Source organism: Galeopterus variegatus, unplaced genomic scaffold, assembly GCF_000696425.1.
Source record: "Galeopterus variegatus unplaced genomic scaffold, G_variegatus-3.0.2 Scaffold2231, whole genome shotgun sequence".
NCBI lineage: Eukaryota > Metazoa > Chordata > Mammalia > Dermoptera > Cynocephalidae > Galeopterus > Galeopterus variegatus.
In genome coordinates, this window is record NW_007728342.1 from 179,814 (window position 1) to 195,143 (window position 15,330).

The following is a 15,330-nucleotide window of genomic DNA, read 5'->3' on the forward strand; positions in this document are numbered from 1 at the left end:
TAATACAATTATAAATAATAATAAAATACAATAACAAATCATGCTTTTAACAACATTTTTACTACTCCCCAAAGAATACCATATAAATTAAAATTGAAATAAAACAAATAGATGATCTTTAATGCTTATAACAGAGATGACAAACTAATGTAATTGTTTTTCACTGGACAATTAAGAAACACATCTAAGAATGCCCCGTTTCTAAAAATTAAGAACTTAGTGAAATGGAGTATATCTGAAGGGGTTTCTTTCAGAAAACTTTCAAAATTAGTTTGTCAGTGCTTTTAAGGTTCTAATATGGTGTGTCATGTTCAACCAAGACAATTCCTTCATAATATATAATTCTTCAAAACAATGTCAATTCAGTTGAGGATGGTGAACTATTTGTTTGACTTTTTAAAAAAATCAGCCCCTATACTGGTGGCATTTTCAAGGGTTAAAACTTAGAGGAGGGAACCACTGCTTATAGGGAAGAAAATAACTATCTTAAATTTTTATCTTTTTCAGTTTTATATGCTCTTTCAGTGTGATTTACGGTCTGCTGCTTTAAAATAGGTTTCTGTTTTTCTGAAATTCAGCATTTCCATTTGTTTGTGCTGGTTCTTTTTCAAACTTGAAAAATGAGTTTTATTGATGTTACAATGCTATGCCAAAATTCTTTTCCCACAAATATTAGTAGACTGTGGCAAATGATTGGAAAATTAACCTACGCCAATACATCATGATTCTTATTAACTTGCAAAGGTTTCATTCCTTGATTTTGGCTTAATATCTCTTACAATTGCATTAAATTTAGAATCATGGAATTGTTTAGATAGAAGGAACCAATGCCATTATTTTACATAGTATTTAAAACTTGCCCAAAGTCACAGAACCATTGGAAACAGCCAAAATTTGAGATCAAATCTACTGATGGTCTAGTTGTTTTCACTATTCCACATTTTATATCTAAAAGTTCTTTAAATTAAAATGGCCTAAAAGCTGCTATAAAAGTTTGTGTTATTTATTTATTCTTTCCAGACTGAGAAAATATTCATTATAAATTAGTAGGAAAAATATGTATAATTTATTATTTTAAATCTTTAACTAAAGTTAAAAAATGCAAAGGAATAATTCTAGGAATTATATATATTATATATCATATATACTATTCATGGTGTACATTATTTTCATATATTAAAAATGTATTATATCTCTCAAATAGTATTTATATTTTATGTATTTATATGACAGAAATAATTTATATTTATGCACAAGACTACATTTATTTACATTAAACATATATTATTAAAATATGTATATACATTATATATGCAGAGAGATTAACTGAATTTTAAAAAGTAAAGATAAAGCATACAAATAAAATAAAAAGATTACTGAAGAAAACTTTATACTATGTGTTCTCTCAGGTCTCTTCTGATTAAATCTTAATCTATGAAAATGTCCTTAAACTTTGAATATAAATATATGTATAAAGTATGTAGATACTGGAGAGATGTTTTACTTTTATACTCAAGTTCATGCTGAATTTTTCATATATAAAACTAATATTTTTCAGTTCTTAAAATTTAAAAAAAAATTTTAGTTGACACATAATAATTGTACATATTTATGGGGTGCAGTATGATGTCTCAATACACGTACACATTGTATAATAGTCAAATAATGGTAATTAGCATAGTAGTATTCGAGACAATCTATCACTTCAAATATTTATCATTTCTTTGTGATGAGAACATTCAAAATCCTCTCTTCTTATATTGAAGAGATATCTGCACAACTGTGTTTATTGCAGCAGTATTCACAATAGGCAAGATAAAAAATCAAAGTGTCCATTGACAGAAGAATTAATAAATAAAATATGGTATATTTACACAGTGGAATATTACTCAGCCATGACAAAAAGGAATAAAATCCTGTCATTTGCAGCAATGCAAATGGAACTGGTGGTCATTATGTTAAGTGAAGTGATCCAGGCACAGAAAGACAAGTATGGCATGAACTCACTCACTTGTGGAATCTAAAAGGTTGATCTCATAGAAGTAAAGAGCAGACTTGTGGTTGTCAGAGGCTGAGAGAAGTAGGGAGAAGGAGAGGATGGAGAGAAATTGCTCAGTGATACAAAGTTACAGTCAAGTTGGAGCAATAAGTTTTGTTTAAGTAAACAGTGGAGAAAAAGAGGATGGAGAGAAATTGCTCAGTGATACAAAGTTACAGTCAAGTTGGAGCAATAAGTTTTATTGTTTAAGTAAACAGTGGAGAAACTGTTTCTTTGTGGAATAGTTTTTTTCTTTTTAAGGGGTTTTGTTATTGTTTCTACAGAAAGGTAGTTTTTTGTCCTTAAACGTAATACTAAAATTTACTGACATTTTAAAATCTGCCTTCCAAATAAAATGTTATGAAATAAATATAGGTAAAGGTCAAGAGAAATCATGAAAACTACAATATCCCTTATTAGGGCAACATATATATTATTTTAGTAGATATATATATAATATACACATACTATAAGTCTGAAGGTACTTCAAAAAGTTTACGGAGAAAAAGAATTGAAAGATAATACAAATCTTTCCATGAGCTTTTTGAAGTACTCTAGTATTATATATATATTTTATATATATGCACACTATATATGGGTGTGTATATACACACAATATCCCTTATTAGAGTAATTTTAATATAAGATATTATATGTATATACATATAAATAGTGTTTATATATATTATGTATATTGCATATACAATAACAAAACAATTCTAAGAAGTTATAATTATATACAAGCTGTCTTTTAAAGTCTGAAGCACTTTATGTTTTTCCTCAAACATAATCTAAATTTAAAAAAATCTAAGAATCAAAAAAATTTTTGAAAATCAAACAGTAAACCTTTTACTGATGAGAAAGGTAAACAGTGCAGAAACGTTTTTCCAACTTCAAAATTGTAGTGTAAGAGTTCTTATTAGAGGCTATTTGTTTGAGACATTCCATCTGCTATTGTTATTTGTGTGTCTCACATTCATTTTGAGAAGAAAAATACTTACTTTTAATCTCTGTAGTCTCAAATTATGTATTGGTGTTTCATGGTTTTCTGTTTTGTTTTCTTTTATAAGTGCTTATGTTGACAACTGACAATTTCTAACTTTAAATAATGTTTTTTGTGTTTGACGTTAGGAAGAATAGGAGGAGAAATTTGTACTGCTGGCTACACGTGATCTGCATCTATTTTAATATTCATTGTGCTATTTGCCTTTCCCTGGGAATCTCTGGCAGGGTAAAGGGAAGGTCTACTTGGGCACTAAAACTCTTCCACCTAATAGGCAAGGATTGTGGTGTCAGCTACACTGCAGCAACAATTTGTCCCTATATATCAACATTCTTAAATCCACATATTTTCATTTGAAATGTAAAGGAATTCCTAAAAATGTGAACACCTTTGTTCAGTCACTTGTAAACCATTTTCCTCTTTACACTCCAATTTTCCAATCTTTCATTCCAAAGCACAAGTTAAACCATCATTCCTGACTGGTGGTTATCTGTAGAAGGCAGCATAATTTAGGATTATAAGAGACCATTAAAAGAAAGTAAAAACTTAAGGAGACCTAAAGTTGTTCATATTTTGACCTTGATATACCTTTCACTTCATGGTCATTGTTGGTAAGAATCTCAAAGACATCTTATAAACGAGGGGTGCCATAAATATCACACTAAACTGAAAATAAAATTTGGTTTCTAGTCACTATAACATCTGGGAGGTAGTTTTGTTTCAATTTCATTTTTAGACTTTGGACACATCACTCAATTTATGGGCCTTAGGACTATTGTTAAAAATGCATGGCTCATAATCAGATGTTTTTATATTTGGTTACTTTTTATTATTCTATTAATTTTATGCTTAATTAAAAAAAAGAGTAAGTAATGAAATCTAAACCAAACAACACTTAGTATATTTTATTGGTTACTAGAAACTTCAGATTTCTTTTAAGTGTTATTCTCTACTATAAATTGAACTTTACTTTTAAAGTACATTTAGCATAATAGCATGTCCAAGGAAAGATTAGAAAAATATCCTTCTTCTCTCTCTTGCTTAAGGAAAGAGACAGAGTCATCTGGAGATGGGTTCTATGTTGTGGGGTAATGCAGTCTTTAAATAAATGGAATAATCACACATTTATGAAACAGAACAAACTGATATAAAAGCTTCCTCCAAAGCTGTTCTCATAGGCCTTGGCTGGGCTAGTGCTGGGTGACATTTGGGTGAGACCTAGAAGGAATCATATTCCCTCAGTACATTTCACTAAGATGAATAAATATGAATGTGTACAAATAGTTCTCTTTAACAACTTTCTTTCTTAAAAGAACACATGAGTCTGAATTTTTATTAGTCATTTTGTATTTTTTAAAAAACCCTATCATGAAACTGCATATCTAGTTAATAATGCTCCTAATAGAAGTTATTGAATTAATGTAAAACACAAAATGACAACAAAAGCAAAGCAAAAAAGACACTTTACTCTTAGAGATTTGCAAGTGACATCAAATAGTGCTTAAAGGACTTTTTATTTGATAAGTNCTTGGCTGGGCTAGTGCTGGGTGACATTTGGGTGAGACCTAGAAGGAATCATATTCCCTCAGTACATTTCACTAAGATGAATAAATATGAATGTGTACAAATAGTTCTCTTTAACAACTTTCTTTCTTAAAAGAACACATCAGTCTGAATTTTTATTAGTCATTTTGTATTTTTTAAAAAACCCTATCATGATCTGCATATCTAGTTAATAATGCTCCTAATAGAAGTTATTGAATTAATGTAAAACACAAAATGACAACAAAAGCAAAGCAAAAAAGACACTTTGACTACTCTTAGAGATTTGCAAGTGACATCAAATAGTGCTTAAAGGACTTTTTATTTGATAAGTTCTAGGCTTAAAAGAAGACATCCTTATTTTTATATTTTATTATATCTATGGGAAAATGTCCTAGAGAGACAACATTGATTTGGTTATCTTGAATTGATTATTTTTCTAGTAATTATCAAAGCAAAATATTCAATGGGATTTCCATTATTAACTTTTAAAAATGTTAAAACTTTAAGATTTTATTTTACTAAACCCTCCTGTGTAAAACAGTTAATATTTTCTTAATCAGTCATAGCTATAATAAAACAAAATTACAAAACTGTGTGTCAAAATAGACTGATATTTCGTATCCACAAATAAGCTATACTCACCAAATGGGCAATGGCAATAATATGAATCCACACCACTTTGGCAGGAACCACCATTAAAGCAGGGGTTGCATTCACAGTAATTGATGGAAGATTCACACATTTTCCCTAAAATGTATCAAACTTGTTAAAAAAAAAAGTCTTATGCACAAATACATTAACATCATTACAGTGAAACCATGTGTAAAAATCTATCTTGAGGAATTATAACTCGAAGACACATGAAAACATTTTACTTGATATAAGGAAATTGGAATATCTCAAAGTTCAAAATCTTATTTAGTTGTCCTAATGTAAAGATCTGCATTATAAAATTTAGGAAATAATTTACATAATCATCTTGGAAGAAAATACTGTTTTCAGGAAAATTACATGATGAACATATTTAAATACTTTCAGCATTTACTGAATTTATTTTACTTGCTGATGTCCCTTCATCTTTTGCATTTTATAGATGGAAAGTTGGAACTTTTACAATATTCTTCTCACTGTAGAGATTTCATTGATTCAGATTTTCAAAGGTAAGAATTAGTCTTACTTAGCTTATTTGTCAAACAATTCTTCTGCTCTCAAGAAAAATCTCCTGACTTATACATAGTTGTTGTAAAGCAGAATAAGAAATAAGAAAACATAAAACACATTAAACATACTTTCAAATACTTACTAAAATTTATTTACAACTACAGAGTATGTATAGTTTGTCCTTTTTCCTAAAATGGTAATACCTAAGCAACATATTTTTTAGTTTATAAAGACTTCTCATTCATCTTCTTAAATTGAATCAGCCAGTATTGACTGAGTGCTCACTATGGGCTAGGCATGATTGTGGATGGGGATACGGCAGTGAAGAAAGCAGACAAGTGTCTTGACATGATGTTTTCATTCTAGGGGGGAAATTAATCCATACAAAGGAAACATTTACCTTTTGCGGGTGAAGGAGAAATGGCCCTTGGAGGCTAATATTGTATCTGAGAAATTGTAAAATTATGAAACAGACCGATTCAGGTCTTCTCCCATATCTAGGTTTCCCAAAGCTATAATTGAATAGTTGATCACTTAGTACACAAACCTTAGGGCATATGTCCCACTTGTTTTTGTTTTTGTTGTTTGTGTTCAGATAAACTTAAACATGTTCTAATATCACTATTCTACAACTTTAAATTATTACAATAATTTAATATATTAGGAAATCTCTAGGTTTTCAATTCTATAAAACGGTGATATGTCATAGAGTTCTTAGTTAATTTCCATTCATTGACAGCAGGTTCACAATTACTGTCGAGTTTGTTTCTGTAAAGCTATTTTCTACTTCCCAACATAATTGCACTAATGTATTTATTAGATATCTCATGAAATCATATACATTTTATATGCACAAACAGACCAGATGTTCAGATACCCGATGCATAGATAATACCAGATACCTGATGCATACTTAATCCATTTCATCATAATAACTTTGCTTAAAACATAGTCAAAGTTTTGTTTAACTTAGTTCTGTTTTTGTGGCTTGATTATGTAGCCACAATTGTTCTGCTCTGAAATTATAAGTGTGAGTCAGACCTTATGACATGCTAACTAAGCCCATTTCTGTACCTCATAGAATCATAAACACAACATTTTTTCCTTTATAAATAAAATTGAACCTCCTTACAAGGCAAAACATTGAGCTAACAATTTCAGTATGTCTTTCTATTCTAAGGGAAGAATGTGAAAATAAAAAAGTTACCAATCTAGAGGCACAGAAATTAGTTTTAAGTATTGTAGCAGTGTGTCAAATTTGAGAAACAGGCTGGACAACTTTACTGTAGGCTTGTGCTTGATTTCACACCAGAGGGATGCTAGTTTCATAGAACTCCCTCCTTTGCTGTTCTCCAACTGGATATGTGACAGACTATTTCAGGGATGTGGATTGTTTTTTCTCAATAAAACACAAGCATTGCCCAATAGAGAATAAATAAGACCTACAGGCTAATCTTTTGATTATTTATTTGCCATCAGGGGAGTCATGTCCCAGTCCTTCCTTTTTTTTTTTTTTCTTTTCACTGTAAAAGCATACACCATTTTAACATGTGCTACTGGAATAAGTACAGTATTCCTTTCTTTTTCTGAAAATTCCTTTTAGAATTGTGTTAAAAGTAACATGTTAAATAAATAGATTCATATACTTTGTAGATGTGGTCAATACAGTCAATACAACCTTTAGATCATGAAACATGTCAGTGGGTTACAATATTGCCAACTTCACTTCTTAAAGACTGGAAATGGGGAACCAAGGATAACAAATTTAGGGGAGTACTGTCATGTGCACTTACTCAAATACGTGGACACATGTGCTCTCTAAGAAAAAGATATAACAGTATAAAAACCCAAGTCACTGATTCTATAAAGTTCAACTATATTTTTAAAATCTTGTTTGGAAAAACTACCTTTTAAAACCTTAGTTTAAATAAAAACAAAAAAATTTTAGGTGTTCATTTTGCGTGTAACTTGTATAAATCAGTTATTTATTTCTTACAAAACTATATTTTAACACAGATTTCTGAGTTCAATTTAAAGACAAACTATAGGCTATTGCAGTTAGTGAAAAGTGAGGGGAAGGAAAACACTCTAAAATAAATAAGATTTGCTCATGTGCTAAAACCTACGATGACTAAAGAAAATGAAATGTTTACACAAACTAAGAAAATCCAGAAAAAATTTAGTTTTGAAAATGAATTTCTTTTAAAATTTAAATTCTCAGCAGAATCTGACTCTTCAAGTATTTGACAATATAAATAAAAATTGGTAAAGAAAACAAATTCAACTTTTCATTTAACACTTTGGTTTATAACAGTTTTATTTTCTTATTTTTCTTTAGTAGATAATTATCAAAATGTATCAAATAGATTTGCAAGGGGTTAAATAAAAAAAAATATTGTCCAGTTTGAAAAAAATAATCTTATTTGTTGGTGTTAGAGTATGTAAATTGTTTACCATTCAATAACTTCAGTTCTCCATTTAACAAGTAAAATTTATATTGTCCAGTTTGAAAAAAATAATCTTATTTGTTGGTATTAGAGTATGTAAATTGTTTACCATTCAATAACTTCAGTTCTCCATTTAACAAGTAAAATTTTTTTTTTTACAATTCATAAACTCAAAGAGGTGCCATACTAGATAGTTAGATGTAAAGACGCAGCTTGAAATTTTTAAATTACTGTTCAAAGATCTTTGTGTGTGAGAGAGAAGTATGTCATAATTTTAATCAGAATCAAAAGCAAGCCTCTAAATGCATATTTTGCTGGTTTGGAAAGTTCATGCTCTATTATCCAATTAGAAATTAACAACACATTCTGTATGGTTCTGCACAGGTCTATCTATTGTAGTGGTAATGGCATAATGATTATCAGAGAATGCTGCAGTTTGAATTAGTTTAACATGCTACCGGTAAAATAATCTGATGTGTTGGAGCACTGACAAACAAAATCTTGGATCATTAGCTTAATTAATGCTTTGAGTCAATTAACAATACTTGTCAGTGCCTTCAGGCTTGGAAGTGTACTAATAGGACTTGCACAAAGAAAGGCACCCATGCTTCTTGAACTCAGGGGCCTTTTTCTATTATATGTTTACTGCCACAGCAGCTGTTTAGAAGAAAAAACTGATATCATTGCTTTGACACTCATCAACTAATTGTGTTAACATAAACTATTTATCATAGATAGAAGGAGATATACTTCAGACAATGTAAATTCTTAGCCCATGAAGAATGGGAATTGCTAAAGATGAAAATAAATGGATAACAGGAGATTAGGGAATATATGGACTTTCCAAGATATACTTAAGACTTACAACAGAAATTTAGTCTATTTCTTCATGTTCAGGGGCAGAAGATGTGATGACGTGTTGAACATAAACTGAATCTTTGTGATCACCTATGATCTTTTCAACAAGGATGTATATTCAGTTTTCACTTGTCCAATAGCACATTTTAATATTAGATCGCATAGAGCAGAGCTGAATTTATTCTCAACTCAAATTTGACCACTCATGAGGATATGATGACATTTAATATCCTATAATTCATTTAGACTTAAATTTAATATTTTAGATCATGTATAAATTAGACATGAGTATTGTTTTTGCATTTCTTGCATTTATACACAGCGGAGAAGGGAGAATATGTGCAACTATTAAAGTTCATTTTATATCTAAATAGGTTATTTTACTAACAAATATAGTTCTATAATATATATATGCTATTCATTCTGAATATTTATGCTTATAATTTTTTTTATTTTAGCATAAAATAGCTGGTTTTTGCAAACTAAGTAAATGTTTCCCTGTATTGTTAAAAGGTCTGTGAAGATAGTCCATTTAAATATCCTGCTCAATAGCATTATGGTTTTTTACATTAAAAAAAAAAGAAAAAAGGCTATGTTGTAATAAGTGCTGCCAGTAAGAAAAACATAAGAAAAAAAAAACACCTTTTTTATTTTTGTATTCTTAACGAACACAAATATAATCTCAATGAAACTACAAATGGTTGTGTGTAACGACATACATAATATTCATTATAAGCTTACAAATGCCTGCTTATTTTCTGCAGAAATAAGAAGCATTTAATCCACTAGAAACCTAAGGCATTAATTCCTAAATAAGTTAATGTATCATCTCAAATAACCTGTCTAATTCACTTCCACTCTTGGAAGTAAGGTCAAAACAAGAATTGAGCCCTTTATCTCTCTTACATGAGCCACTCTTCTGAATCTTATAGAAAATTTCACTTCATATTTATTCACTGAATTTCCTTTACATACTATGGTTTTGGGTCACATGATCATCAACATTAATATATGACAGTAGTGATTTTAAAAGAATGACACTTAGTTACTTCTTCCATCTTTTTGAAAGCAAACATTTGCCAAGTTTCTCAGTAAAATTATTATGTACAGCCTGTATATAACTTTTTATGTCTGAAAGAATATTACTGTTTATACTGTCAAATGACATAAAAATGATGAATGGACAAATAGCATCTTCCCCTGAAATATTAAGACTAAGTTGAGAACATAGGAAAACTTCTCCATATAGTAATAAACCCCTGGCATTATCGCAAATACCACACTTGAAACGCATGTAGATTTGTGAAGGTGAATGGAAAAGGGTCAAGGCGCTATCAACTAATGTTATGTGAGGTCCCGATTGAGAAGTAAGTTCTATCTACGTGCTGCGTTTTATAACATTATTCGTTCCTATGAAGGACTTCATGCCAGGGATGTGCTGCAAACAGTGAAAACCTGAGAGCAGGAAGAAAAATGCTGAGTTGGTTGCTGACTATAATTGTGCTTTCTGATTAGTGTTCTATTAAATGCAAGACATTTTCATTTGTATAGGAAAATAAAAAGTGAATTTGTAGCTATTAGGCTGATGTTTTCCTCTAGGTTCCCCTGAAATTCTGAGGAATGAATAACATGAAAGACTATTGTTTGTTTTTCTGAGGCATATTGACAACTGATATAATTTTTGGTATCATTAACTTTTGTGAAAATCTAGAAATTAATTTTTCATATGTCCTATGCTATAATAAACTTTACTCATCTTTTCTAATACCCTATATTACAGCTCATCAAAGCTCCATTTAATGATATAAAATTAAATTACAGGAAAATTTTCTTAACAAGAAAACAAAGTAACTGTAACTAAATATGGTCCAATCTATTTTTTTTTTTTTTTTTACTTTTGGTTCTTTTGCCAGCAACTGAGAAAAAGAGGTAAAAAGCACAATTTATACAAATTCATTCTCTCTAAATCACTTATTTATTTAACAATATACTTATTTCATATTTACTATGTACTTGACCCTATGGTCACAAACGTAAAAGTAAACTTTAAAAAATATTTCAGGAATAAACTGGTGGTAATATGATAATAACTATATCCCTTTATATCTTTTTTGTTCCATAATTTTCATTTTTATATTTGCATCTTTACAGAACATTCCCTACACAAAATCCCTGTTCAGCCAACACTTAATCATTAACTGTGGGATTCTGAGGATAAAGTCTTTCAGTTTCCATCAATTCATAAGCCACTCACTCTTCTAACCTTCAACACAATTTCTAACTACACATAAAATATGCTGTGGTGTGTGTGTGTGTATGTGTGTGTGTATGTGTGTGTGTGTATGCATGTGTGCGCGCGTGTGTGTGTGTGATGGGGGTAGTGGCAGAGGATGATTTTAAGCAGAAAGTTCAGAAAATCTTGCAGCTCCAATTTGTAATTCCATAGACTTTGAAAACTATTGATTAAGTGCAGGTGAAAGTTCACAAAAGTAAAGAGAGTATAAAAAATAAGTGATTTGGCCCGAGCCCGAGTGTGGCGCTGGGAGCGCAGCAACGCTCCCGCCACGGGTTCGGATCCTATATAGGGATGGCCGGCAGGATGCGCTCACTGGCTGAGCGCGGTGCGGCCAGTCACAAAAAAGGACAAAAAAAAAAAAAAGTGATTTGAAATAATTCTGATGGTCAAAAAATATGTGAATATATACAGGCCTTGAAGAAGCAAGGCTTTACTAAGGCACTAGTATTTAATTAATGTTAAAAGAAGTAAAATCTAACTAGTATGAGTATATTTTTAAAACTCATTCTGTAAGGCACACATATACATAAGTACGAGTTTTGTCCCAAGGCTTATTAGCTCTGACTAGCTCTTTAAGTTGTTTTAGTATATTAGTTCTCTCTTCTTGGGTCAGGCTCCCTGGCATAAACTAGCTGAAAAGAGTAATTCAAAATGATCCTTACGGGATTACTTTTAGATACAACATTCAATAAACATAGAAATTTGAACAATGCATTCCCAACATAAAGTAAAGGTTAACATTTGTCCCCATGGTTTTTGTTATATTGTTTCCTGCAAAATAAAATTCAGAAATAAAACTATCAGATTTTAATTATCTGCTAGTTTTACTGAATAGATTGTGCACATAGAACTTGAAACAATAAATTACATGATTTCCAAAAATTTAATATTCATATTAATCATTCAATTTTATGTTTGTTTACATCATTCCTGATCAGTTGGATTATCTCCAAATGAAGGTTGGAATGAACTCTGAGGGGACGTAAGAAACATTAATATTATCACTTCAAATAACGTTCTTTGCAGAAACAGATTATAATATAGGCTTTAGCAGCTCTGTCCTTAGAGTCACCAGAGTACAGGCTCAATTTCCTGCAATGTGAAATAGACATAATAATGCTACCTTTCGATGCTAGATGTTATCTGTCGACATTCAGCATTATTCCTATATAGAAGGGGCTAGAAATCTGTAAACCACCTTTTCCAGACTCCCTTCCAGCAGAGTTCAAGTTTGTATACTGCCAGTGAGAGACTTGAATGATATTTAAAGGGCAAAAGCAAAGCAGTGACCATTCTCCTGGGAATCATTCATTGTAGCACTACCAGTGGACAATGATCAGCAGTGACTTCTTGCAATACCTGCAGTGTTCTTATTGCTGAGATTATCGGCACTCTTAGCCAGTTGGAAGATTTGGTAAGCTATTTTCTTGTATCAAATACCTTCCTGCCTCAAAGTATTAGAGTAGTTCCAGTTCCTGACCAACCTCAGACCAACACACTGTCTCATAGGCTCTTTGTGAGGATTAAGTAGAACAATGGACGAAAAGTTCTTAGAAGATATCAAGATCTTGCAATAGTACTCTTCAGCAAGTAAAAATCAAAGTGTGATGAAGTGCGACATGCATACAAAGAGCAGAGGCACTGGAGCCAAGTTCCCAGTAAAACCCAGTCAGAACACTTCCTGTGCCATGGCTGGATTCAAGTTATTTAATTGCTTTTAATCCTCTCAGTTTTTTGGTCTTTAAAACAACAACAACAACAACAATAATAATAATTAATAATAATAATATCCATCTCATAGAGTTGGGAGAACTAAATGTAATAATGTCTATAGTATAGTGTAAGCAGCTTTAAGCAATGCTTTACATAGCCACTTGATAATTGTTATTAAGATTCCATGATGAATAATAAGGACATTTCTAAAAATTTCAACTATCACATTTTAAAAAGTATATAATGTACATTTCAATAAGATGAAACAAAGAAAGAAACAAGCTCGGGAGAAGTAATGTGCCCACTCATGAAGTAAGCAACATTTATGCTGAAATTAGCATGTGGTACCTTTGCTCACACCAGTGGTACTGTTGCTGTTCCTGATCATTAACAAATGCATGTTCACTTTCGTTGTTCTAAGATTAAATGCAAACTCACTCTAAACCTAAGTGTGAATAAGTGTATTACACTTAAATTAAGTGCATTATACAAAAATAGGACCAAAAGCATCTTTATTGTTGAATTCCCAGCCGAGGAAGAAATTTTTTGAGTCATTGGGAAAGAGTAAGGAAAGTTTTCTAGAAATCCTGAACACATAACATAGATAGAGCCTTATTATTCATGATCCTAAAAATTTAATTACAATCAGACTCAGTTATTTTGTGCTCCTGGGGCTTCGTGTCTTTTTAGAAATTCTGTGTTACCCTTCTATTACTACCACTATACTATACACCTAATCAGCATTGCCATTCATTGAATGCTGGATACTGTGCTAGGTGTTTTACAAATTACTCATATAGTTACCCATTATAACAACCATAAAAGATAAGTAAGAATATTCCTTTTTTACAGATAGGGAAGTTAAGGGTCAGCATGGTTAGGTGACTTCCCAAACCTACAGATAAATAAGATTCTATTAAATATCTATTCTTCCCACTACACATGCTTGCTGTCCTCTTCTTCATTTATATTTCAAGGACATTATTTTGTTGGAAGGCAAAGTCTATAAGTACTATTTCAGCTTTTTCAAACTTGCTTTATCAAATTTGAAACTCAGGAAATTCAATTCTCCAAATATAAAACCATAAGTATACACATAATGGGTACTTTAAAAAAATGATATCAAAATGAATGTGCTTAAAATCAATCCTCTTTTAAAATATTTTGAAATATATTTATAATAATTTATAATAATTTATCTTGGTTTTACCTGTTTCACATGTACTTTAAATCATGTTTATAAACACTACAGAGCAACCCAATGTAATATGTATGTTCTAAAAATGTATAGTGTGCAAATTTTTAGAGAGAATTTTGCTATCCTCAAACTTATCAACAGCATAATATTTGTTCACATTTGAAGAAACACCAACCACTGATCATCTAATAGACTGATGATAAATAGATGGATGATAGAAGATGTATAGATAAATAGACAGGTAGATAATGATGACAATGATAGATACAGATAGGCATACACACACACACACACACACACACACACACACACCAATGTCATGTCCTATTAGGGTGTTGAAGACTAGCTGGACAAATTTGCTGCTATATGCTTAATGCCACTTCTGAAATGTCAAGGTGGATTGTGGTTCAGTTATGGTCTGCTTTACCTGAGAAATCAGCCTATTATGCTTGTACTCAACTACTATAAACAACAAGCCATTGAACCTCAATCTTAAAACATCATTCTTAGTGTATTCTCCTCACAATGAGGTCACATTTCAATAAGACAGGTTGGGTATCCCTTATCTGAAATGTTGAGGATCAGATTTTGTATTTTCAGATTTGAAAAAAAAAGTTTCAGATTTTGGATTTTTTCAAATTTGTGGAATATTTGCAGAAGGCATACCAGTGGTGCATTCCTAATCTGGAAATCCAAAATCTGAAATGCTCCCATGAGCATTTCCTTTGAGCATGATGTTGGTGCTCAAAAACTTTTGAGTTTTGGAGCATTTCAGATTTTGGATTTTTGGATTAGGGATGCTCAGCCTGTAATGATGATTAAGATTAATAAAGATCATAAGAATGATGATGATAAAGTAAAGAATGAAACACAATCATTGTCAACAATTATTTAGCACATAAAATGTCTCTGGTCTTATGCTTATATTACCATGTCCTTTAAATTTCAGAATACTCTTTTTAGAATATATTTTTCTCTTTTTGCTCTTATAGGAAACGCTGAAAAGACTAAGAGCTTAAGCTCTGGAATTAACTGTATAGACTTCAATCCTGACATTACAACAAATTAATG

The 15,330-nt window shown here is 30.9% G+C and overlaps 1 protein-coding gene across 1 annotated transcript in view; it reads right to left on the reverse strand.

Annotated features, from left to right (window-relative positions):
- The window catches only part of LOC103597192 (protocadherin Fat 4-like), a 100,327-nt gene that overhangs the window by 27,531 nt on the left and 57,466 nt on the right, over positions 1 to 15,330 (reverse strand). Inside the window, 1 exon segment of the mRNA XM_008580998.1 lies at positions 5,173 to 5,333. Within this exon segment, the coding sequence (XP_008579220.1) occupies positions 5,173 to 5,333 (161 nt within the window).